General features: G+C 38.3%; 1 protein-coding gene across 1 annotated transcript in view; it reads right to left on the bottom strand.

Moving 5' to 3' along the window:
• Dchs2 (dachsous cadherin-related 2) overlaps window positions 1–25,119 on the bottom strand; it is a 259,692-nt gene that overhangs the window by 118,156 nt on the left and 116,417 nt on the right. The window contains exon 2 of the mRNA XM_046459227.2: window positions 10,715–10,906. Within this exon, the coding sequence (XP_046315183.1) occupies window positions 10,715–10,906 (192 nt within the window). The remainder of the gene's footprint in view (window positions 1–10,714; window positions 10,907–25,119) is intronic.

Genomic DNA, 25,119 nt, shown 5'->3' with positions numbered 1-25,119 from the left:
ACTGGCAGCAACCCCTATTGGGGGTTTCCTCTTGCTTCTGCAAGAGTTCAATTTCTATTTTTCACACTTGAATAAATCCTTCTCCTCTCATTCTTGCCTTCTTTTGTCCCATGAGTTTAGTTCTTTAGATTTGCAAAACAAGAACCTGGTAAGAGGTTGTAGTGCTCTATTGGGGTCTGTTGTCACATGTGGAGGGCATGGGCCACCATTTAGAGAGGCAACACACCACTGGATAGTAGTGGAAAAGAATCAGGCTTTGTTGGCTGTGACACTCTGAGCTGACCAAGTGACACTAACAGGCAGCCCCTGCTGTGATTAGCTGCTCAAACTAAAAGGAGCTTTCTCAGCTGCATAGGCCATTACCTTACACAGACCCCACCCACCAGCAGAAGCCAGAAGGGAGTTTGGTTTCAAACTTGGTTTCACCATCAGTGAAAAAACATGTGGTGTGCATGCCCTCAATACATATGTTTTTATTTGTTAACAAGTCATGTATACATTTGCTGTGCTGATATATTATTTATATGAAAAATATCACAAAAACAAAATTTAAAAAAGTCAAATACTCACTTATTCTCCCTAAATTCCAACATGACACTATTGCTGGCATTAATGAAGTGATGTGATCAAATCTATGTTTTAGAGAGAGATACCTGGGTAGTAAGGGAGAGATGTATTTTTAAAAATTCATAAATCAATAAAGAGATTCCTTAGTCAGAAAGGTGGGGAAATGCCAAATTCACCAAGTCATAAGGGTTCATTTTCTCAGAGCCTTTTATATGCACATTTCTAGAAGAAATGAAAACGGCACTGTTTTGGAGAAACTCAGTCCTGGTGTATGAGAATGAGCCACCACATGTAGACAGTGCCATGAGATGAAAGAAACAGGCAGATGGATCTCAGGTAGCACAAGGTGCAATTTACTGGGGATTTATGGAAAGAAGCACCTCTTGAGTGTCAGCAAGACAGGTCTATCCTCACACCCTGAGGCAAGAGGAAGGGATTTATACGCTAAACTAGAAAAAAGAGGGCTGCTGCCAACTGGAATGTCCCTGGCCTTTCTCAAATACTATTAATGTGTCCAAGGTCAGTTAAAATGCAGTGCAGGGGTCAGTAGACAGCACGCAAGACGTTTGGCCCACTGTGAACAACTTTGTTTGTCTTGCAGGCATTGGGATAATGTTACAACCAAGATGGCTGTGGTCATGTCAAGCTGTATCCCTATAACTCACTCTTTCTGGACCACAGAACCCTTTTTAGAAGGTTCCTTTTTGGGAAATCCGTATCCCACCAAATGCTGTCAGGAAAGCACATCTAAACTCATTCCCTCTATCCCCTTCAGAGCCCACTTCCCTAGGCTGTATTACAAAACTTCTGTCCAGAAGATGGAAACTTCTGATAACCCAGCATCATGAGAGACTCTGAGCCAGAACCACACAGCTGAGCCACTTCCAGACTCCCAGACCTTAGAAACAACATGAGATAATAAATGGTTGTCATTTTAAGCTGTTAAATTCAGGAATAACTTGTTATGCATCAATAGGTAACCAATACATCTCACGCATGAATGTTTATTAATTTTTTTTAACCTCTTCTCTTTCTACCAACAAGTCGGGGGTCACTTTGATTTAATTTTAATCATTTGATTTTTAAAATTATGAGAAGAAACTCCTAAGCAATCTACCCAAATCCTAATGCCCTCAAATTATGCTGTGAGAGGCTGGAGTACTTTGGGAAAACTCCAAGCTTGAAAGCAAACAATATCTCTGAGGCCGGAAGGTTGCCTGGGGGCAATCAGCAGATATGGAAAATTTTCTGCTGTTATTTCTACTTTGGCAATTGTCTACTCTCTATTCTCTTTGTTCTTGTCTTCTGGGACTCCCGAAGAGCAGAATATTAATATCTATTCTTCACATCTCTTAGTTTGTGTGCGTCGTGGTTTGCATCCTAGTGAGCCTTCTATGTCAATGTGATCCAGTCTAAGTTTTATGAACAAAGGTGAAGAAAAATGAAGGTTCAGCTTAGTAAAGAGAAAGCAGTAAGTTGGGGTGTCTACAAAGCCAAGCAGAGCAGCATTCAAAGAATATTTTTCAAATCACTGAAAGGTTGAAGAAGTTAAAAATGAATGAATCGATAATGCCAGGATACAGCACAACTGTAATCCTGTTGATAAAAGCAGTTTTATTGGAAAGGAAGAATCCATCAAAGGAAGTGCATAAGTGAGAAAACAGGGACAACTATTTTAAGTAGATTTAATATGGAAGAGAAAAAAGGAATAAAATGGTTTTTAAGAAAGTATATGAAATTAGAAGGAGTTTTTTTTAAAGATTTTTTTTTTTAAAAAAGAGATCACTATTCTGCCTTGTATGGGAGTCATTCAAGAGAATTTGAGAAATTAATAATGCAGGAAAAAGAGAAAAGTGATGACCTTGAGTAGGCTGACCCTGAACACCAGGAGGGATTTGCTTCTGATGCAAACAGGGACATCTCTAATATGACAAGAAGAAAGTAGAGAATGAACTACTAGATGAGTAGATAAGTAGAGTTGGTAGCAAGAAGGTAAAGGCCCTCCTATCTCCAGCAGATGGGCTCCTCTTCTCCAGGCACATTTGGCTGCTGAGAAGCACATGCAGAAAAGGTGAAGAGTTGAGTTTAGGCAAAGCTAAGGTTTTACCAGGAGAGTTCTAGGGAAGGGTGTTTGCAACTGAATGGCTTCAATGATGGGTAATAAACCAGTTGATCTTCCTATGGGGAGATGGGATTAGAGGTGCCCCCAGTAATCGAGACAGGAAGAAAAAAATGCTGATCAGAAAGTAACATGCTTGAAATCAAGATTTCAGACACTTCACTACCGTTAATTAGGTGATGATCTTTGCAATGACAAAGTCAAGGAGCTGTGATATTCTGAGTATAAGATAGTTATAAATATTGAAAGCTCCAAGATTGATGAGGAAAAAGTGGTTGCTATAGTTTAGATGTTGAATGGCCTCAAAGCTCCATGTGTTAAAGGTTTGGTCCTTAGAATGGCACTCTTAAGAGATGCTCTGGACCTTCAGGCTGTAGGGCCTTCTTGGGGATCCTTAAGTCACTGGAGAGGTGCTCTTGAAGGGGACTGTGAGATCCTGGCCTCTTCCTCTTTGGCTCAGGAGGTGATCAGTTTGCTCCACCACTCATTTCTGCCATGATTTGCTACCTGACCTAAGGCCCATATCAATGGGGTTACTCCATCTTGTACTGGAACCTTTATAGAACTGTAAGCTAAAACAAACCATTTCTCTTTATGATTTAATTATCTCAAGCATTTCGTTATAGAAATGGAAAGCTGATGAATACAGTGGTGAAGAGAAAGACTATGAGCAAGGTAGAAAAAAATCCCAAAGTGATAAAGGGATTTAAAACATGATAACAATAAAAAGGAATGTCTGTGATATAGTCTGACAACTTGAACCTCAAAAACAAATTGTTTTCTCAAGAATGGAGTAGAAAAGACTTAGATAACACCTTGGGCATCAGGAGGGCCCTATCTCACTACCTCCTGTCTTGTAATTTATGGAATTCTGGTCTCCCCTTTCAGAGGCCAGGAAGAACCTGGTATCCTCAGACTATTTTCAATCAGGGCAAGGAGATAAAGGAACAGAGAGAGACCAGGCTGAGTGTATAAAGGGATATGCTAAATGATGGACCATGGGTTTTAGAGAGCATAATAGAAGAGTTTAGAAGGACAGAAATTGTGAGTACAAAAGAGATTCAAATTAAGGCATGAACTGAGCAGGGTGCAGATGAGAATATGGATAGTAACGGAAGGTAGAGAGGATTAAACTCTTGCAGACAAGAATGAAGTAAAGTGGTATCTAAGACATTTTGGAATTAGTCTATGAAATATATGAAAGAATGGTGGGCAATTCATTTCAGATATGGTGCAGAAAAATTGAACTAGAAAACATGAGGCACAATTGCCCAATGGCATTCTGAAATGGATGGGGGATGGTAATCAATGAAACAAAAGAGAGAAATAAGTACCTGCACACTGTTTAGAAAGTGAGATTACATAAGCTATTAGAATTAAAATGAACATGCCCTTTACTTGGGAAGTTTGCTTTTGGGTTTCAATCTGCACTGCACACACACTAAATAGCATAACCTTAATAGCCAACTTTGTCATTAATATAAACAATGGTGAGAAGCTGAGTCAATTTACTTTTTATATTATTAGTCTGACACAATCCTCTGTTAAGCCTAGAGGGGTGAGACAGAGTTGAAATAGCTATATTTCAGACACATTTCAGCTACAGAATTCAGCAAAAAATGAGGGAACAATGTTAATAAATACATGTTCCAAAAATGAGAGCTCCACTTGGTGAAAATACATGGCTAAAAAAATAAAAATTAGATATAAGGTTGGAATTAATTATATTATAGAATTTTATTGGGGAAAACCATGTGGTTGGCAATTATTTGATCCCATTATTTCATTTTATAGCATCTTCACCATGGCTACTGTGTGTGAGATAAATAGCAGTAGCAGGAACAGAAAAAAAATTGAGTATTTCAGATGTAATATCAGTCGAGTAGAAGTGATGGAGTTAAAAAAAATATTGACAGTCGCCACAAAGATAAATAGAGTAGCAACAAAGAAGCCAAGAACATCTGGGTTATTTTATAAGAAATATTCTTCTACTAACAGATAAAAATCTCTTAGGAACCACCAGTAAATGAGTTTCCAGCAATTTTCCTACCAAGGGCTTAGAGGACATCTATTAGAGAAAGGATGAGAGGAAAAGCCATAGATTGTCAAGGTGATTATGTAAAATTAAAGAACTTCTGTCAAGCGTCAGTTTATTGTTTTGAATAAATTCATTATGGCCTGAATGGCAACATTTTGAACCTAACATATCTTGTCTGAGCTAATCTTTCCTTTGGGTGCAATCTGGATTGTTTTCAGGGGCAGCCTGCTGAGTCATTACCAGCCTTGTTATCTTCATCTTTTCTGACCTATTTGAGGATGGATTTCTGAGGGACATACAAGGCTAGTAGATATTACACAGAATAATTATGACAAATGCAGAGGTCACCCTGTCAAAACTCACAGTTTATCACAGAAGAATTTCATGAAGATTATGCAGTAATGCTGTATACTGGATAACTTCATATATGTACATGTGCATCTATACTTATTTACATGTATATATATATAGGTGTGTGTGTGTGTGTGTGTATGTGTACACATTATATTTGTGTGTGCACATAGACACACTCAACATAAAAGCACATATGTGGCTTTCTTTCTGTACTTTCTGAGGCAAACGTAAAGAATGTTAGAGGCAGTGTTAAGTCCAAACAGGGTGAAGGTTAGGAAACTGTTAAAAGTCTATGATAGGCGGATAGAATGGATTCTTCTAGAATTTGTCTTAAGATGCATCCCTGCCTCATGCCAAGCACTGTTCCCATGAGGACATCATTTGGAGGATTCCCAGGTACAGTTTCTTCCCTGGGTCACTATGTGGCCTTATATCCACAAGATGGGTAGGAAAAGCAAGAAGAAGAAGGTAGCCATCAAGATGGAGAAGGTGTCCAAGCGTTCAGGAAAGGGGTAGATCTTAAAGGTCCCCCCTGATAACAAACTTCCAAATAATACATGCTAAAAAGACACAGATTCCAAACAATACATGCTAAAAAGACATAGAAATTTCATGTTCTTCACCTTCACCAAGGTTCAAGGTGTCCTTTTATGCTCAATGATGAATTGATGCTTTGCAGAGGTGAATTTTTCAGTGACCAAAATACATGTTTGTGTAATGAGCTCTGTATTTGTAATGTCAGAAAAGATACCTGACCCAAAGGTCAAGGCACTGTGCTTTCCAGGCAGTGGTGGTGTCTCAAGGTGACAGTTTTCTTCTCCCAGTGGAAAGAAGCTTTACCACTACATGGAACCCAGGGTCCTATGTGTGGCCACCAATACCTGGGAGCAAATTATATCCTTCCATAAGGTCAGAGTGGACTCAGATGGAATTAAAAGAAACAGCTAATTCTTTTTCCATGAAATAACAAGGGATATGTATACCTTTAACCATATTTCTGTAAAGCAAGCTGTCCACTTGAGGGTCTGGGTTTCCACCCAGGCTGGGCTGCCATATGTCTATCACTCTTGTGGGCAACATCAACATCTGTAAAGGCTGTTGGAAACAATAAAGATATGGACAATCATGCTGCATTTATCTGTTACTCCTCTGAGGAAGGAGAAGGCAAATGAGTGTAGACTGGGATTGAGTTTACTCCAAGAGTAAAGCCAGCCCTTTCCAATGTCTGGCTTTGGGGGGGCTGTAGACATGAATCATCAGATACTGCTCTTTGGGAGTGTCTGTAATAAGAAAGATAACCTGGAGGATGACTTCATTAGTGAGCTATACTTCCATGATAACACAGACTGCTGGTTTGCTGAAAAGCTGAAGCACCCTAGGTCTGAGAAGAGAAAACAGGAGAGGCAAAAAAGTGGGGGACAAGGCTGATAGACAGCAAGAAGGAATTTGGGGAAGTCATCACACAGGAGCCCACAGAGATAGCCAAAGTGGTTGTCATAGAAGATGGGGCCATAGTCACCATTTTATGAGTGTCCTTTGCCTTAGGCCAGTTGGAAGGATGAAGATGGTTCTGAAGAAAACCAATGTGGCATTAGAGCCACTCTGGTCTCGGATATGGGCTGCTTTCTGTTTGGGGGGCATGTTTGAAGCAGGTGATTCTCAATGACTTTTAATGCCTGGAGTCCCACAAGATTGAAGAAAGACAGACTTGGGTGGAGATGGAACCAGCAGCTAAAAATCTTCTAGAGGAGACAAACTCAGAAGAGAATGGAGATAAAGTAAACCATGGAAAATGAAGATGAAGCCAAGGAGGAGGATGGGGAAGCAGTGAGGAGGGTGAAGCAGCTGCTGATGAGTCCATGGGCTGTCTGCCCAGGACTGAGCAGCGCTGGTGAAGCTTGCCAGGGACAACGTGCAGCAAAGGAGAAGAAAGTGTTGGAAGTAGCCTGTGTCAAGACAAAAACTTCCTTTGAGGATTTAAGATGCTACACGTGGACAAAAGGTGAATTGCCTCAATATCACTGTTATGTAAAATAAGCTGGTATTGAACTGAGGTAGCTGCAAAGATTTTCTCTTGTACAGCCCCAATATTCCAGGAGTTCTGATGAGCCCTTAGTCTTTCTCTTCCTGGAGACCCCCCAGGGTAGTGCATTAACCATATCTCCTATTTTCTATATTCGGATGCTTTGACATCTGGGGCCTTGATGACCCTGGAGGACAGCCCTTCCCAGGCTTAGCCCAGTCCTAGGACAGTGAACAACTCTCTGTTCAAATGCAAACAAACATCCAGAACCCATATCCCAATTAGGCTTTTATATGCCACGCCACTGTCCACCTGCCCTGATCAACCTAGCATCAAGTATTAGACAACTGGTACAGTCTCTATGTCCTAGAGTGTGCTGCAACTATTCAAACCAGTCAATACTAAAACTGCTAATTCTGCCTTGCCCATCCCTGGAAACCACAGTAAATGCTCTAGTTCACAATGCTTTCTCTCCTTAGGCCTCCTGGCCAACTTGTTATTTCACTGTATGCACATGTTCCCCCAACCTGCACAGCTCTATCACCCTTGTGGCATAGTGACACAAGGGTGGCATGCCTTCCTCTTGGCTTTGTATTAACTATTTTTTTAATGGCAGCTACTCATGATCTATAGTCCTTACCATATGGAAATAATAATGAAAACCTACATTAAAACAGGGAGGGTCAGAGCAGTTCTCTGGAAACTAAGTTCTGCACTGGGCTAAAAATGAGATCACCCGAAAAAGGAGAGTGAGAATTTGAATATAAAGAACCCATAGGGAGGGTGTTGCAATTCTAATAGAAATATTGTGTGCTTTTTTTTTTAGAAGTGTTTTCTTTTTACAAAACAAGGAGTTTTTATAAGTTTGAATATTCTGACTCATCAAACATCATCAATGTAAAGATTGTCTCATTTTTTATTTCTAAAAATTGTCAAAAGTTGCACATAGACAGTGTTTTACTCAGGTTTTTCACTGCTGCAATTGAAAGACCCCACCAGAACAATTGTAGAGAAGGAAAAGTCTAGTTGAGGGCTCACAGTATCAGAGGTCTCGGCCCATTGAAGTCTGCCTCCATTCCCTGGGGCTCCAGGAGAAGCTGAACATCACTGCAGAAGAGTGTGGCGGAGGGAAGTGGCTCACATAGTGATCAGGAAGCAGAGAGAGGGGTCTCCACTTGGCAGATACAAATATATACTTCAAAGCCATGCCCCCAATGAACCACTTCCTCTAGCCACACCCCACCTGCCTCCACTTCTCACTCAGTTAATCCTATCAGGGCTGAATTCACTGATTAGGTTAAGGCTATAACCCGGTCATTTCTCCTCCAAACCTTCTGTGTTGTCTCATAAAATGCAAACTTTTGGGGGATACCCCATCTAACTCCTAACAGTAAGTTATCTCTCTTAATTATCTTTAAATTATCTTTAAATATAATTATCTTTAAAAATAATGTGCCTCTTGATTGGGGAAAAATGTATCCCATTTGTTCAGTCTGGAGATACTTTAGGGGGGGATGGGTGGTTAAAGTAGCACTTGGATGATACAGCAGGGACTCCATTCTTTAGGGGATAAGTCTGTAGAGTATGGAAATGGAAGTAAGCAAGGGAGTTCAAATTGATTGCATTGATTTTTTTTTCTTATTCCGCTACAGTGCTCCTAATTAGTGAACTATGGAAAAAGAAAAAAAAATACTTCCTGCACCAAATGATGCAATTTGTATAAAGATAACCACTTCTACACATCATTACAAGATCTTCTGAAACCAGCTAATTAGAAATAGGTGTTGGACTCCTGCAGTATTGATTTAACCTGGTTATTCATCTCTAGAGGGCCTTTTTATAATTGTCCCCAGATCTATTAAGAATACATTTTAAAGTCTTATATTAATATCTGTGTGGATATATTGGGCTTTAAATAATTGCAGAGACTTACATTAATCTAAACTCATCTGTTTATTATTACCTTTGTTTCCTACATATTTATTACATAGGATCAAGGATTCCGGAAGCCACATAGCAGGTATTCACAACAATCTAATCAAATAGAACACAAATATCTTATTGAATATAAATTAGTTTATTTCATATTAGCTTCTATATGTTTACTTGTAATGCATACAATTAGACTTATTTTCCCAATGACTCATGTCTTAAGTAGGTACAGTCTCCTATTAATTTCAAATGAGAAACATCAGCCCATAGAAGTGTTAGCAGTATATAGCTACACAAAGGAATAATAAGTAGATTTTAAAAAAGAAACAAGTAAGTTATAATGCATGTGTGGGTAATATGTCAAAATACACTCTATTGTCATGTATTTCCAAAAAGAACAAATTAAAAAAAAACAAACAGATCCATGGAATGGCACCTAGCAGGTGCCTCAGATTACCCTCAAATTACTCTTCCTGTGCATACTCACATAATGAATGAGATAAGCACCATTTCTTTCAAATACATCAAAAGAAATATATTTGGGAAAAAAGGGAGAATATTTTATTGGAAAAATTTTATTCAGTGTTGCTAAGATATCTGAGTTGAAGTACACGAAAAAAAAGATATTCTGATGGAAAAAAAAGAAACAAGTAAAGCCTTTAAAATACAGTAAGTGAAAAATATCCCAGTGTCAGTGTGCATACTAGTCTACCTTTACTGTAATGTACTGGAAATTGAACAAGATATTTCCAAAATGTATTTGGAGATGCAAATTATCAGAGATAGCCAAAGATAAAGCTAAGAGAATACATGATAGTACAAAGTATTAGAGAATTCAAATGATTAGGAGTATCTGTTGCTACCACTAAGTCAGACAAATAGCTCAAAAAGAGAGTGTCCAGAGAGACACACATACACAATCACATGGTTCTCCACAACAGTGAGACTCTATTACATTGAAGAAAGGTCGTTTCAGTCGAGAGTTCTGGATTAATTGAATACCATACTGGAGAAATAATGAAAAAAACCTTCCCAACATTAGACTGAAAAAACAGATCTGAAAGGTGAAACAATGAGAAGGTTCTAGAAAAGAATGTTAGAGAACACCTCTATATCTCTAAGTTTAGCAATTGCTTGCTAAAATGACACACACAAAAAAAACACTAGCTATAAAGGGAAACAAATTGATAAAATGAGCTTTCTTATGATTAAAAACATTTTCCCTCAAAAGACACCATTAAGGACAAGAAATGACAAGCTATGGAAAGAAAAAAAAAACATATGTGATAAGTATATTTAATACACCACTTGCATGCCAAAAATAAAAATTCAGGGACTTACTTGGATATGGATTCAGATAAACCAGTTATTAAAATATATGCTTAGATAATCCAGAAAATTTAACATGGAATCCATATTAGATTTTATCAAAGAATAATATACTGCTGAAGTATTGTAGTTATAGTTTTTAAAAGCCACTATCTGTTAGAGATATTATCTAATTATTAATGAGTAAAATGATATAATGCCAGGTATTTGCTTTAAAAAAAAACTCAGGCAAAGGAAAGAGGTGATGGGTATATGAAATTTGGGAAGCCAATTATTTATAATTGACTCTCTACAAAGTACACTTCATGGTTCACTTTTGAGAATGTTTGAAATTTCATACACAAAGACTTACCCCATCCTTCGCTTTCACCAGGAGATCAAAGGTGGCAGGATCCCTTTCCCTGTCAATATCTTGAGACACACAGATTTGCCCATCGTGTGGGTCGATCCGGAATGCTGGAGGGGCTTCATCGCTTTGGAATCCGTCATAAAGAGAATACTGAACAAAGCCATAGGCTCCTGCATCTGCATCGGAGGCTTTTACCTATGACATAGGAGATGGATCTGTGAGACGGCAGAAATACTGGCATTACTTTCAGTGGTTTGTGAATTATGATAATGATTTGGACAATCACATAACCACCTCAGCTATTCAGAAAGCACGGGCTTTGATTGTTTCTCTCTCTTCTCCTCCTTCCTCTCACGACTCTGTCTCTACACTTTCTTTTTCCTCCCTTAGTAAATTCTCTTTCCTTCCCCTATGCCTATCCCCACATGTTCAAGTGACTCGCAAAGTCTGAGGTCTGGATTCCTTTGTCCTCTTATTTCTTTCATCATAGCTAAGCGATCTCATCCAATTGCAAAGGCTTAAAAATATCCACGTGGCTGTCAGGACTAGACAACGTACTAGTTGGTTCCCTCTCCCTCCTAGGCCTTCACATGATGGGCTCAACCTGAGAATGGCAAGAGGCCAAAAAAACCAAGGCAGAGTGGCGGCACTGCTGGGAAACCAATAGGGTTGACCAAGTTCACTCTGGAGGGTGAGCTTTGGGTCTCCCAGGCCGGGTTTCCTTCTGTGCATAAAAGCCAGCACACTGCTCACCAAACGGGTGCACTGACATGAAGCTGGCACTGCCCAGAGGAAAGGCATTTCTTTCTTACCTTGTAAGCACCACTTACGTTAGCAGCAGGCATATGACCAGTAAAAAGGATGAAACAGGTGGAATTATGAAAGCACTTAACTGATTTATGCTAACCGTGTAGGAATACACATATAGTACTCCCCCATCAAGACCCCCTGGTGGATGCCTGAAACTGCACACGTGCGCTCTCTCTCTCTCTCTCTCTCTCTCTCTCTCTCTCCAAATCTTGAGTCTTGTCATTTCATCTTTTATTTACTGGAAAAAATGCACCCCTGTGATCTTTTTTTTTTTTTACTTTCCTTCAAAGCAGAATGTACTAGGAAATGTGTGACACCATTTCAAATAACTGTTCATGTCACAGCATGTGGCTTTTTGAGTATAATATCATTACCATAAAGAAAGGCAACCAGTAGTGATGCTTGAACCCTCAAGGCTTAGCTGAACCTCCTTTTCTGTGTGGTCAAATTCCAACTGGTTTCCAGAAAGCAGAAAAGTAGATGAAGAGATGATTCTTGGAAATAAAAGAAAATCAAGCAGATGATCTCCGAAAGTCCAACATCCAACTAGCAGTTGTTCCAGAAAAAGAGAACAGAGAAAATGAAATCATGGAACAGCTCTCTCTTTGGGTCATGGCAGGACCCCCCAAGTCACTTTGATGTGGGGGGAAGATAGACTAGGCACTCTGGCCTGTTACTTCCTCGGCTTCAAAGTCAAGTCAATTCACATTTCACTGGAGAAAACTAGTTGCATGGCCCCAGCTTGACTGCAAGGGTGACTAGGAAATGCAGAGAAACATCAGGATATTTGATGAATGGAAATAGTCTCTGACACAAGCACCATTCGTTTATAATACACGAAGATAAGCATATAAGATTGTGTAGGTCTTCAAGTAGCTGCTACTTGTAAAATTAAGCAAATGCAAAGTTATACTCATAATAGTCTCCCCAATACCAACTACTACACTTAGTCTTGGAGACAATTGTGGCAGACCTCCACATTGTTGCAAGGTTTTGTGGAGGCAGACAAATTCAAAAGATCACCTATATCACCTGTATTTTTAGTATTCCTAATATGCTCATTGAACTTTAGATTTTAAGAGAATCTATTTTTCAGCAGTACAATGTACATCCAGAAGCCACACCATAATTACAGTGCTTCCCAAGTGAACTCCATCCCCAAAACATGTCCAGCAGCGAAGGTCTCAATAAGCCTGTCCCCTCATCTCATTCTATCCTGAGCAAATATCTGGAATATGACTTTGGGGGCATTTGTGCAGCATAACTCAAAGGTTCAAAGCTAGGAGAAGTCTGCCACCAAGAATACATTTGGCAAAGACCAGAGAACTTTTTGGTTGTCACAATGGGGGACGAGGTTCTACTGGCATGTAGTGGGTTGAAGCCAGAGATGCTGCTAAACATCCTACAATGTACAGGACAGACTCCCCACAACAAAAAGTTATAGGGCCCACAATGTCAATAGTGCTTAGGTTGAGACTCTCTAGGCCTGAATGAAAATCCTAATAATTGCAATATATTTATTTGCTTTCATTCATTGTCTATTTTTTTCAACTGATGAGATAGTTTTTAAAATTTATCTTCACTCTCATCCATCTTACATTCTCTGGCAAAATTTATCCTATGTGAGCTATTTTTTTGTCAGATTGGCTGAACCAGAAAATCCACAAATTTCCTCACTACAAAAAAAAACTAACCTTCAAATACATCTGGTCTCTTGTGTTCTGACAGCTATTAATAATAAAATAGGCTCAAGTTCCCCAAAACAAATGCATCTTCTAAAACTATATTGGAGTCTCAATAACTTTCACTTGATTGGAAAAAAACTACAATTAATTACATTATAAAAGTCATTCTCGGCCTTTAATAGCATATGTAAACAAGTGCTTTGGCTTATGTAAAACCAAGTTTCCTTATTTTCACTTTCAAGAACTTTTATCTCATCTGGACTTTTGGCAGAGCAAACTATAAGGAATCAAACATGGGATAAAAGTACAGATTTCAATTTATGTTGGCAGTTCACATTCTGAGTTTCAAAATTATAAAATAAGAATGTATTCCTCCCTGTTTTTACCCAACGCCCTAGATACATTAACCTTCTGTTCTCTAACAACATATTTCACCTACTAATACTAGGTCTTCAATGCCTCGAATTAATCTGGAATCTTTATGGTGCTTACACTGTCCAATATCTGCTGACTGATGTGTAAAGTTGGGCAACCTGAATAATAGAAAATGCAAATAGCTTTGACAAAGCCTTAAGAGGAAATCTTAATTGGTAAAGATGCTCAGAGGGCCCTTTCTGCAGAGATAGCTACTTAAATCAAAACCAGAAGAACCTGGTCAAACTCTGTTAGTACAACCTCCTGGTACAAACAGGGGACTTAAGTTGACAGGAGGATTTTGCCCCTGAATCTACTTATAGAGCCAATCCCAGCACTCTCAATGCCATCCTGAGTTCCACAGCTTTCTCTCTCAATTTCCTGTTTTAGGTTAAGATGAAGCTGATGATTTTACTTTAAGCTTATTCTGGTTCAGAACTGTTCTCCTTGAGTGTGATTGCTCACCAGTTTAATGGAGACACTATAAAGATGCAAAATATCACTATGATATTAAGATTGGTCTGATTCCATCTTTAGCTTTCTTACATTTAAATAATTTTCTGCCACTTTTCACATGTTAACATCTAGATAAGGAGGAATACAGATGCTTTACATGGCCATGAGAACACTGTCCCTGATACATGTGTTCATGCTTTTTGAATGAAAAAGCAGAATTTTAAAGCAGAAATAAGAAATTTGTTTTTACACAAGCCAAAACATTTGTTCATATATGCTATGAAAAGGTTGAGAATGAATTTTAGAATTCAGTTCATTGTATTTTTCTTCCAATCCAGCCAATGTTATTGAGACTACCATATGGTTTTAGGAGATCTATTGTTGTCTTTGGGAACTCCAGGTTACTCAATTATTAGCAGCTGTCAGAAAGGACTGGTGTGCATGTCCTTAGGACAACACCACCTCTGCCTGAGAAGGTCTCCTTGTCAGCATTGTTGGTCAGCCTTGTGGAGGGTCTCAGTCATTCACATCAGCCAGACCCAATCCAAAGTCTTAGAGTGACATTTTGTTGGCAGCAGGACTCTTTGCCGAGTCCTAAGCTATCAGATTACTTAATTTTGAAGAAACAAAATTATTGACATGCACATTCATCCATAGAACTTCAAATAGAAAAGAAATCATGAAACAACTTCTTGTATTTTAAGCACTTGGCTGGCCACTAACCCAACAGATAACACAGGGCTGTCATATTCCAGTAGAAGTTGGATTCAACATTGAGGAACACAGTGGATACAACATGCCACTCTCTGAATGCAATTTTGCCAGTTCACCAACAACCCCCATCTCACCAAGTTTAGCAATGAATGTTGGTCTTTGGGTTCAGAATCCCTTGGCAGCTTTCCACACAGCTAAGCATCTCCTTATTGAAGCATGTGCCTCTCCAGCATTAGAGTCTGACTGTCCTCCTCCCCATATCCCACTGACCTCCCTCTATTTCCTTACTGTCTGGATGGTCTCACCCTCCGTCTGAACACTGGCATGACCCAAAGTACAGTCTTGGGCTACTTTTCTTTTCCATTCACACTGACTGCTTATAGATGACTAAATGGTAAACTCTTTTAATTCCAGGAACTGTGAATATTACCTTATATGATCAAAGAGTAACTATTACCTTATATGGGAAAAATGGGATGAATTTAAAGATTTTGAGAAAAGATGCTTATCCAGGAATACCCAGGTGGGCCCTAAATGCAATGACAAGTATCCTTATAAAGAGTGGCAGAGAGGCACAACAGACAGAAGAGGAGGGATAATGTAACAACAGAAGAAAAGCTTGAATTGATGAAGAGACAAAGATGGGTTCTACCCTTGGACCTTGCCAAATCTAGGATTTCTAGTCTCAGACTGTAAGAAATAATCGTTTCTGTTGTTTTAAGGCACCAAATTTATGGCAATTTGTTGTGATGGCCCTAGGAAACTAATACACTCCCTGAGTGATGTGTCCCAGCCTGATGACAGTAAAGCAATCTGTGTTGATGACTCAATTCTCATTCCTTGTCCAGGCTCATGCATCATCCTACTGACAGTTAACATCTCTTCCTGTATCTCACATGCAACATGCTCAAAGGGAACTCCTGATTTCTAGCACCATACCACCTGAAAATTTGCTAACCTTCCAGTCTTTTCAGGTATCCTGCCCTTTCTACTGAAGCAGCCAAAGAGATACTGTTAAATAACAGAAGTCATATTACTCTCCCACTCAGAATCTTCTAGTTGCTACCATCATACCCAGTAAAATTCTACCCTTAAGTAAAATCCTAATCCCTGGATACCTCCGTAACCTCATCTCCCTCCTGGACATGTTGATCTCTTTAATGGTACTGGGATTCACAGCACCTTGGAATCTTTGCACCTTGGAATCTTTGCTGCTCTGTCTGCCTGGAAGGCTTTCCTTTCAGACATTAGTACAACTTGTTCTCTCATTTCTTTCAAGTCTTGGTACAGATACTACCTAGTCACACAGGCCATCCTGATGACCCTGGACATGAATATCTCCCTTTCACCTCTAGCAAATGGTTTCTTCTTATTCTGTTTTGCTTTTCTTTAGTTGCACGTGTTCTAGGCCAAAAGCCCAACTCTGGGTATCTCAATCAAACAGGTCCAGCCACTTGCCCGAAAAACCAAATGTAAAAAGTGAATGGTGAAAAGCAGGAAAGGAACTTTAATCAGTGTAGCTATACCAGGAAGATAAAAGGTACCAGGATTTCCATCCCTGTCTTCAGGGGCCACTGACATGAACTCCCAGTCTACATAGGCAACAGGAACAAATAGGCACACTTAAGCAATCTTTGTCAAACTGTGGTCTGGTTGATCATTAGCTCAGGACCACTCAGGCGGGAAAGTTGCTATTGCCTTGGAGGGAGTTTTGACTGATCACAGATGCTTATTGATCAAACCTGCTATTCCTAGAATCCAAAGTGACTCAGAGCAAAGAAGATAGACGTAAAATGGAGGCAGAGATGCCAATTTCTTTTTGAACATTTGCAGGCCCAAGTGAAGACAGTGTTTTAGCAAAAGCAACTTGAGAGTCCTTATAATACTCAGAGCACTTATCTCTGTACTGAATTATATATTTTCATTTTTATTTTATTTTTTTCTGATAACTACATGTCTTCACTGGAATTTAAGCTCCAGGGTAAATGTTACACTTATCTCACTCCCCGATGCATTTCTAGCACCCACAACACTGTTGCCTGCTTCACAGCGAGAGGTGCTGTAAACGCTTGTTGCATGAAAGAATGAATTGAGTAATTGTGCATAAGAGTGATTTTCATGACTATTCAGCCTATTTGACCTACAGAGAAAACACAAAAGAACAAAATGTTTCACAACACTTACGGAACACTCACTGAAGAATAATTTTTATTCCTAAAACAATTTATTAACCGAGATTTATCACCATAGATCAAAATACATAATGGTTTTTAACACCACCAGAATACTGCAACTAAAATCAGCTAGGCAAAAGAAGAAGAAGGAAATAAATCTCAAGATACATGGACCGACTTAAGAGGTTGGAAGCAACTGTGTTTTAGTTTTACCTTTTTAAAAGCATTCTCAGAGAAGTTGTTACAACTATTATATGAATAGTTTGAATATATGTTCTCAAGATAGAGCCAAAATTTGTGATAACATGTTTTTATTGCCTTAAAGAATGAGATTTAGAAATCACTAATCCTATTATTTAATTATTGTCCTGTCTCCCTTCCCCCCCAAAAGAAGCCTGAACCAATGGATTGAGAAGAAGAGCTGTCCCTGAAGTGTTACAAACTGAACAATTAGAACAGCATGATCTACACAAAGAATTAGCAGGCAGATCAGCAGCACATCAACGTAGCATCTGAGAAAAATCCTCCTTAAAACTCAAGTTTTGTATATTACAAAGAAAACCACTGAGAAATGTGAGTGGATCAACATAAATGCTAGAAAAATTGACAAAGTACAGTGGGTGGGGCTGGGGGGACCCAGTTTGCTGTTAACCTTATCCTGAAATAAATTCTATACAGATATGTCAAATATAAATAATGAAATCACTTCAAGCACAAATATATATTTGGCCTGGCCTTATACTCGAAAGAAAATTTAAGGCAAAAAGGGATTTAAAACCTAAAACAGTGCCAAAAATCTCAAAGGAAAAAGACAAAACAAACATTTAATTCTGCATTCTGAAAAATAATCATATACAAAAAAATCTAATGGCAAATTAGGTATGATATCTGTAACAAATACATACAAAAACTTAATGTCCTTTAAAAATAAAAATGGTTCTAATTGCCCAATACAAAAAAGTAGTCAAGGGACATGAACTGACAATTCACAGAAAAATAAATATATTTAAGATATGCTGCTTTAATGGTAATCAAATTAATGAAAAACAAAACATTTGTGGCCTTGCAAATTGGCAACCATAATATATTAAATTGTGAGAAAAATGAATCAAATATGCACTCATTTTTATAGCCTATATGGAAAAAGTTTTGTTTTTAATCATATACATCTGTTAAACATTCTCCCAAATCTAAAATTATTCATCTCAGTATATATGAAGAAATATCCAAAGTAAAATATCTGTATAAAAGACACAACATAGTATTATTTACTCTAGGGTACAAATACTCAACAATAAAACAGTTTTTAAATAAATTATAATTCATCCGTGAGACAGAATTCAAAGTAGCCATGAAAACTGTGTATTTAAAGACAATAAAAGGTCCACAGTATGTGTTCAGTTTTACAGAAAAGAACAATTGAAAAATTGTATTTAAAATATCTCATTTGTGCCAAAAGAATCTAGTGTATACAACAAAAATACTAAAGAAAAGTTAAGTAGTCTAATGGGGGAAATAAGGGGTTCTTTAAAAATGTTTTTATTTCATTATTTTTTTTCAAATTTTCAAAGAAATAATTTCATAGAAAAAATATTATGAAAAAGAGCTGAGCTTTTAAAATGTTGAACCAAAGTATAACCGGTATTGGTAGGCATCTGCCATCTCTCTGTAGAGCTACTCTACGTGCACCTTTAGTAACTCTTTCTCAAACACCCACTTACAGAGTGTGGATGTGTAGGAGTCACAGGGTCTACAGGAATATCCTCTTTTTTGTTTGTTTCTTTATTTTTGGTCTGGATCAAACCCAAGTTCTCAAACATGCTAGATGGTGCACCTTCAGCAGCATTATTCATTTATAAAGCAGGAGATGAACAGTTGTAGTAGATACTGTATGGGCCTCTCAGGCCTAAAATATTTACCATCTGCCCCTTAATAGAAAAAGTTTGCCCACTCCTGGCCATTTTACCATGAAAGAGTCATAGACTATTGTAAATGAAAAGCAGAATTACAATAAAATTTTTATTTATGGAGAGCAAAATCTGAATTTCATTTAACTTTCCCTTGTCATGAACTATTGTAAAATAATTATTTATGGAGACTGAAATCTGAATTGTATTTAATTTCCACTTGTCATGAAATATTGCTTCCCTCTGCCCCAGTATTTAAAAATGTAAAAAGCATTTTTAATTCACAAGTGGTACATAAACAGGTAGGCTAACTGGTTCCAGCCCAGATGCCACTGTTTACCAACCCCTGATCTAAAACAGGGGAATAAATTCTTAGAAAATCAGAGGATGCATAGGAAGCTGGATTTGATCAGTGCACACTCTACACCTGTGTTGAAATATCAAATGAACCCCATTAATATGTATAATATATACATGTTAATAAAATAATAAAATTTATAATTTATACATGTTAATCAAAACTAATATAATTTTGGTGAATAAATCTACTGATAGTTAGGGATTCATTCAAGATATTTGAACTGCCCTTATAGCCAAGGTCTCCATTCATTGATGCCTCTACATTCTACTCTTACAATAAAAATAAAAGTTAATTTTTTAAAAATGACCCAAATCATTCAATTTTAAGTCCTAGCTAAAGTGTTTGTGCTGAGTAAAATTTTTATCATATGACTTTCTATTTTGTAAAATTTCATTTTACTACTATGTGTCGTGGAGTGACTAAAACTGAAAACATGATCTAAAACATGATCCAATACCTCTTTTGTGAAGATTCTTCTAATACCTAATTTAACTCCCTCACACATACAAATCAAAAACTGGAAAATAAAAAACTCCCTTTAAGGCACCTAAGCTAAAATGGATCAAACAAGTTGAAGTCAGAGGAACAAGTCTCCTCAGCCCCCAAGAGCCACATGGAGGCTCTTCCAGAGTTCTCCACCAATAATGCTGTTTTAATGATGTCAAATTTTCCTCCATAGATAAGACAGTAATCTTTAGAAGAACAATTAATTGATATTTATGGCACTAAAAATTAGGTTGCCAGTGGCTAATCTACCATTTGCCTTTGACTTATTTACTTATTTCAGTGAACAGACCTCCGATGTTGATATTCTTAATAAACTCATGGCAAAAGAAGAGATAGAAATACTACATTATAATATAGCAAGTTTAAGTAAATGGTTGGCTCAATACTCATGTTCAAAACTTGCTTTAATATCACTTGTAATAAATACACACACATGCACACGCATAGGCATACATATGTACACAAAGTAGCCCAAATTATACCTCTGTCATATTTCACTTCACATCTAAAAAAATAGTTACAACTCCTACTTTCATGAGTTTTAACTATGTGGTTTCAAAGTCTCTTTTTAACTGTTTATTATTAGCATTAACAGAGCTTATTATGGTTTGGATCTGGAATGCTCCCAAAAGATCACATATTGAAGGCCTGGTCCCCAGTGCAGCAAGGTTCAGAGGTGGAACTTTGGGGATGTGATTGGACCATGAGGGCTCTGATCTAAACAGTGCATTAATAATTTGATGGCATTATCTGGAAGTGATGGAAACAGTAGGAAGTGGGACTAGTTGAAGAAGGTGTCCTTGCATGAATGTCCCTAGGATTGCATCTTCCATCTATCTGTCTCTCTCTCTATCTCTATGTTATGGTTTGGATGTGAGGTTTCCCCCAAAAGCTCATGTGTGAGGCAATGCAAGAAGATTTAGAGGTGAAATGATTGGGTTATGAGAGCCTCAACCTAATCAGTGAATTAATCCCCTGATGAGATTAAATGAGAGGGAACTGTAGGCAGGTAGCATGTGGCTGGAGGAATTGGGTCATTCAGGATGTGTCTTTGGGGTATATATTTTGTATTTGGTGAATGGGGTCTCTTTTCTACTCCTGATCATCATGAGAGCCACTTCCTTCCACCACACTCTTCCACCATGATGTTCAGCTTCACCTTTTGCCCCAAACAATTAAGCCAGATGTCCATGGACTGAGACCTCTGACCCCAGGAGACCCCAAATAACTTTTCCTCCCCTACAATTTTTCTGGTTGGGTCTTGTAGTTATAGCAGCGAAAAAGCTGCTAAAATTCTCTCACGCCCCCTCCCCGGGGCCCTCTCACTCCTGGTGGTCAAGAGGTATGCTGCTCTTCTCCTCCATACACTCATCACCATGATGCTCACTAGCAACGAAATCAGCCAACCGTGGACTGAAACCTGAAATTTGAGTCAAAATATATCTTTCATCCTCTAAGTTGTGTTTCCAGATATTTTGTCATACAGATGCAAAGCTGACTAACACAGTGTTTGTAACACAAGCAGATTTCTCTGGTTCATCCGATCATCTATCACACACTGCTGTCTTCTGTTATTTTTGCAAACAATATCACAGTAAAACCTTTTGAATTATTCAAGACAACCATGGTTTTCAAATACTTTACACTTCTTTACAAAACAATAGTACAACGAAGGGAAACTACATGTTTCAAAAACAAGTCAATTCATAACTGGATGCTTTCATAGCATTCTTACAGATATCAGGAAATGAAAAGACTTGTATGATTAGAAACATTCCGTTTATCCAAGAATGAATTTGGATCATAAATACTATGTTTTCCACATACATGCATAATGTCTAATACTGTAAATCCTTACATGACAAGCAAATTCATGAGAGGATTTTAACTAAATATTTCATTCAAGGTTTTTATTTCCCTGAAGCTCAGATATAAATTTGTTGGCCAGTATGGACCTTCTCAGAGATCTGGCAAAAGAAACAGACTTATAAAAGCTGATACCTCATTTTTATTCTTTCTTCTTACCTCTAAGATTTCACCAAGGGATTAATTTTCATATATGGCTCGAACACATAGACATTAGTGCTTCCAAACTGCTGTGTAAATGTCTTCTTTTCTCTTTTTTCACTCTCTGCTTTAGTGAGCTCATCCAGTCTAATGATTTTAAATATCTTCCATATGAGGGAAGCCTGGACAACATACCTCCAGCATGCATCATTTCTGTGGGCTCCAGATTCACATGTGGAAGGGCCCCTATGATGTGCCCACTAGAGTTGTTTCATGGGCATTTCACATTTAACATGGCCAAAGTACAACTTTTGGGTTCTCCTCACTCACTGCAGAAAATCACTCCCCTCTCACTCATTTCTAATATAATGGAAACTCCACTTACCCTGTGTGGCTCAAGGAAAGGAACTGAAATTTTTCCTTCTACTCTTTCTCCTAGCCTTGAGAAAATTTTCTCAGCAGAACCAATTGTGGAGTAGTTATGCCTAGCATGCGAGAGTTACAGAATGATGCTGAGAGATCAAGTGAGATAAATACAAGCAATTAAACACATATTAAAAGGCATTGGACTTCAATAATAATTATACTCTAGCTCAGACTTTTTAATTTTATTTTTCATATTGGGAAAGATGAAAATTTTGATCAAGTTTAGTGTTATTAAACTTTCTCATTTTCCAGTAAAAAATTAGAAACAATAAAAGGGTCTATCCGAATGGATTTAGCCAGGACTGGGGTTGTGGCCTTGTATGTGTGAGGTCCTGTGTTCAATCCTCAGCACCACATATAAATAAACAAACAAAATAAAGGTATTTTGTCCTTCTACAACTAAAAATATTTTTTAATGGATTAACCAATTTTATAGCAATACAATGGTATAGTATAGGTGTGTTAGAAAGAACAAAGCAAATCTAACTGTACACACTCAGAAAAATAACAAAGATGTAAAGAACAAAAGTTGTAAAATAGGTTCGGCAAAATCAAACTTTTAAACCTAGAACATATTATATGTGGTAAAGTGATCTTTCCTTCTGAGCATAGTGCCTCACAAATTAAGCAGAGTATATTGATCCTCAAGTGACAAGGACTCTAGCACACAGTGAGTGCTGTGCTTCCTCCACCCCACCTCATAGAGAAATGGCTGAGCATTTCTTGGGTACTCCATGCTGTCCAAGGCAGATCAAGTCCTTCTTCTACTTCAGCACTAGAATCAGTTCTCCTATGCTCTAGACCCCCAAACAGGCAGATCAGAGAATCACTGATGTCGAGCCAGCAGGAAGAGACAAAATGCTGAAGGAAAAGAGAAAGGGTTTAAAAGAGTGAAGCAAAGGAATGCTTCTGCAAATCAGTGCCCATATGTAAATGGGTAGAAAAGTCTAGCACCAAGGACAGACCAAAAAGACAGACCCATCGCTCAACTCCTCTTGAGGCCATATGTTGTACTGCAGCAACCCAAAGGGACTAGTGACTTGGGGCTCTGCGTGTTCCCCAGCAGAGGAACAGACCAGATACTGCTCTCCTTGCCATCACGGGTGTTCCTTCACTTGAGAGCAGAAGAGAAGGGGATGGGCCACATGGTACACCCCATCTACTAAAAGGTGAAGCTCATGGCCTTCTGACCAACATCCTAACTCAAGATAGAAGTCCACAGTGTAGAGTTATATAAATTCTGCTATTTCCAGAAAAATAAAAATCTGAATAATAATATACCCCCAACTACTAACAAGTGTTCTCTCTGGGGTAAAATTATGGAGAATATGTGTGTGTATGTGGTGTGTGTGTGTATCACGTTGTATGATTTTAAGGGTCACCGTCTCCCCATTCTAACCACAAAGGATACCCTGAAACACTTGTAAAAATCTAGAGAGGGCAACTCATTGTATTTTTTTCCCCCAAAGATTCATGCTTAAGCATGTCCTTCAAATTTGGGAATGAGTATCATAAATTAGAATCATTTAGCTTTATCTTTTGCTTGTATCTCTCCTATATATGTTTTGTAAATTAAAAAAAAAAAAGAAGCTACTGGAAATGTATGCCCAGAGGCCTTCTCTATTTGAATGATGTATTCCCAGATATAAACATGGACAGATGCACTCTAAACTCAAAAGAGAATTGGTAGGTCTGAAAAATCCTAATGAAAAAGACAAATACAGGAAGGCCAGGTAAGTCAGTCAACAATAGAAATGAAGGTCTGTGAGTTCCAATGCAAACTACAATTTACTTCACTTTTCACACCTGCAAAAGCATCAGAATCACAGACTCTAGTGACTTTGCTTTCCTGAAGAAGACAGTGAGCAGAGATCTAACCATGGAACATGGGTTGCAGGGCTTGCCTACCCTTCCCCAGTACAATCACTTTTATAGAACTATACATACTAGTCCACATATGGGTTAATTCCTCAGTCTCAGAAACATCCATACTTCAAAATTTAAGTATCAATCTAAGTAAGATTTATTACGTAGTTAAAAACACACTTGACAAAAAAAATAAAATTATACCCATCCATTGAATTGATTCCCTGTCAAATCTGCAGTCACAGATAAAGGGCTGATGGGAAAGAGCCTACTCATACTTCTCCCCTGCTCCTCCATAATTTTTTGCTGCTCCATAACTATTACCAGTGAGGGGCAGAATCCAAGAAGGCCTCAGCACCATCAGTATGTGACTCCGGAATGGAATACAACAATACTAAAACCATCACTGTTCCATCCATGCAGAATTGAAATGCCAAGGTCAGTGCACATTACAGCTTGGAAAAACAGGTTCAGGAACCAGACTGAATCTGAACCCTAGCTCTCCCGTGCAGCTATGTAATACTGGGCAGTAACTTAACATCAATGAATGTGCTTCAGTTTTATAAAAAGAAATCACACATCTTTCGGCATGCTTGCAGTTACAAGTCACAGAAAACCCAACCAATGTGTTTTAAACAATGTGGGCTTTTATTATCTCACTTCTCAAGACATCTGGGGGAGATGGCAGTTTTAGGACTGGTTAATTGAAGTAGCTTGGTAAACCCACCAAGGTTCTAGATCCTTCATGTTTCACCGCTTCCACTCCCTGACCATGTTGGTACATTGGCTGCTTGTTCTCTTAGAGATGGTCATCACATTGGGCTAACTTCGTGTACTGTGGCACCGCACACCCCTTGCCAATGGCAATATCCAAAGGCAGAAAGAACATAATTACTTTGCATCCATTTTTAAGAGAAAAAATACGCTTTCCAGAAATTCCTACCAGCATTTACTTTAAGTCTCAGAGTCGTATGGCCTGCCCAGAACCATCAATTATTTGGCCAGGCAAAGTAGATCACTATGATTTGTTCTAAATGGAAGGACTGAAAAGGAGCCAAGAAAAATATGTCCATTTGGAGGA

The sequence above is a fragment of the Marmota monax genome, unplaced genomic scaffold, assembly GCF_021218885.2.
Source record: "Marmota monax isolate L192 unplaced genomic scaffold, Marmota_monax_Labrador192_F-V1.1 WCK01_AAM20220418_F8-fsc00002, whole genome shotgun sequence".
Taxonomy (NCBI): domain Eukaryota; kingdom Metazoa; phylum Chordata; class Mammalia; order Rodentia; family Sciuridae; genus Marmota; species Marmota monax.
This window is presented reverse-complemented; position numbering and strand designations above follow the sequence as displayed.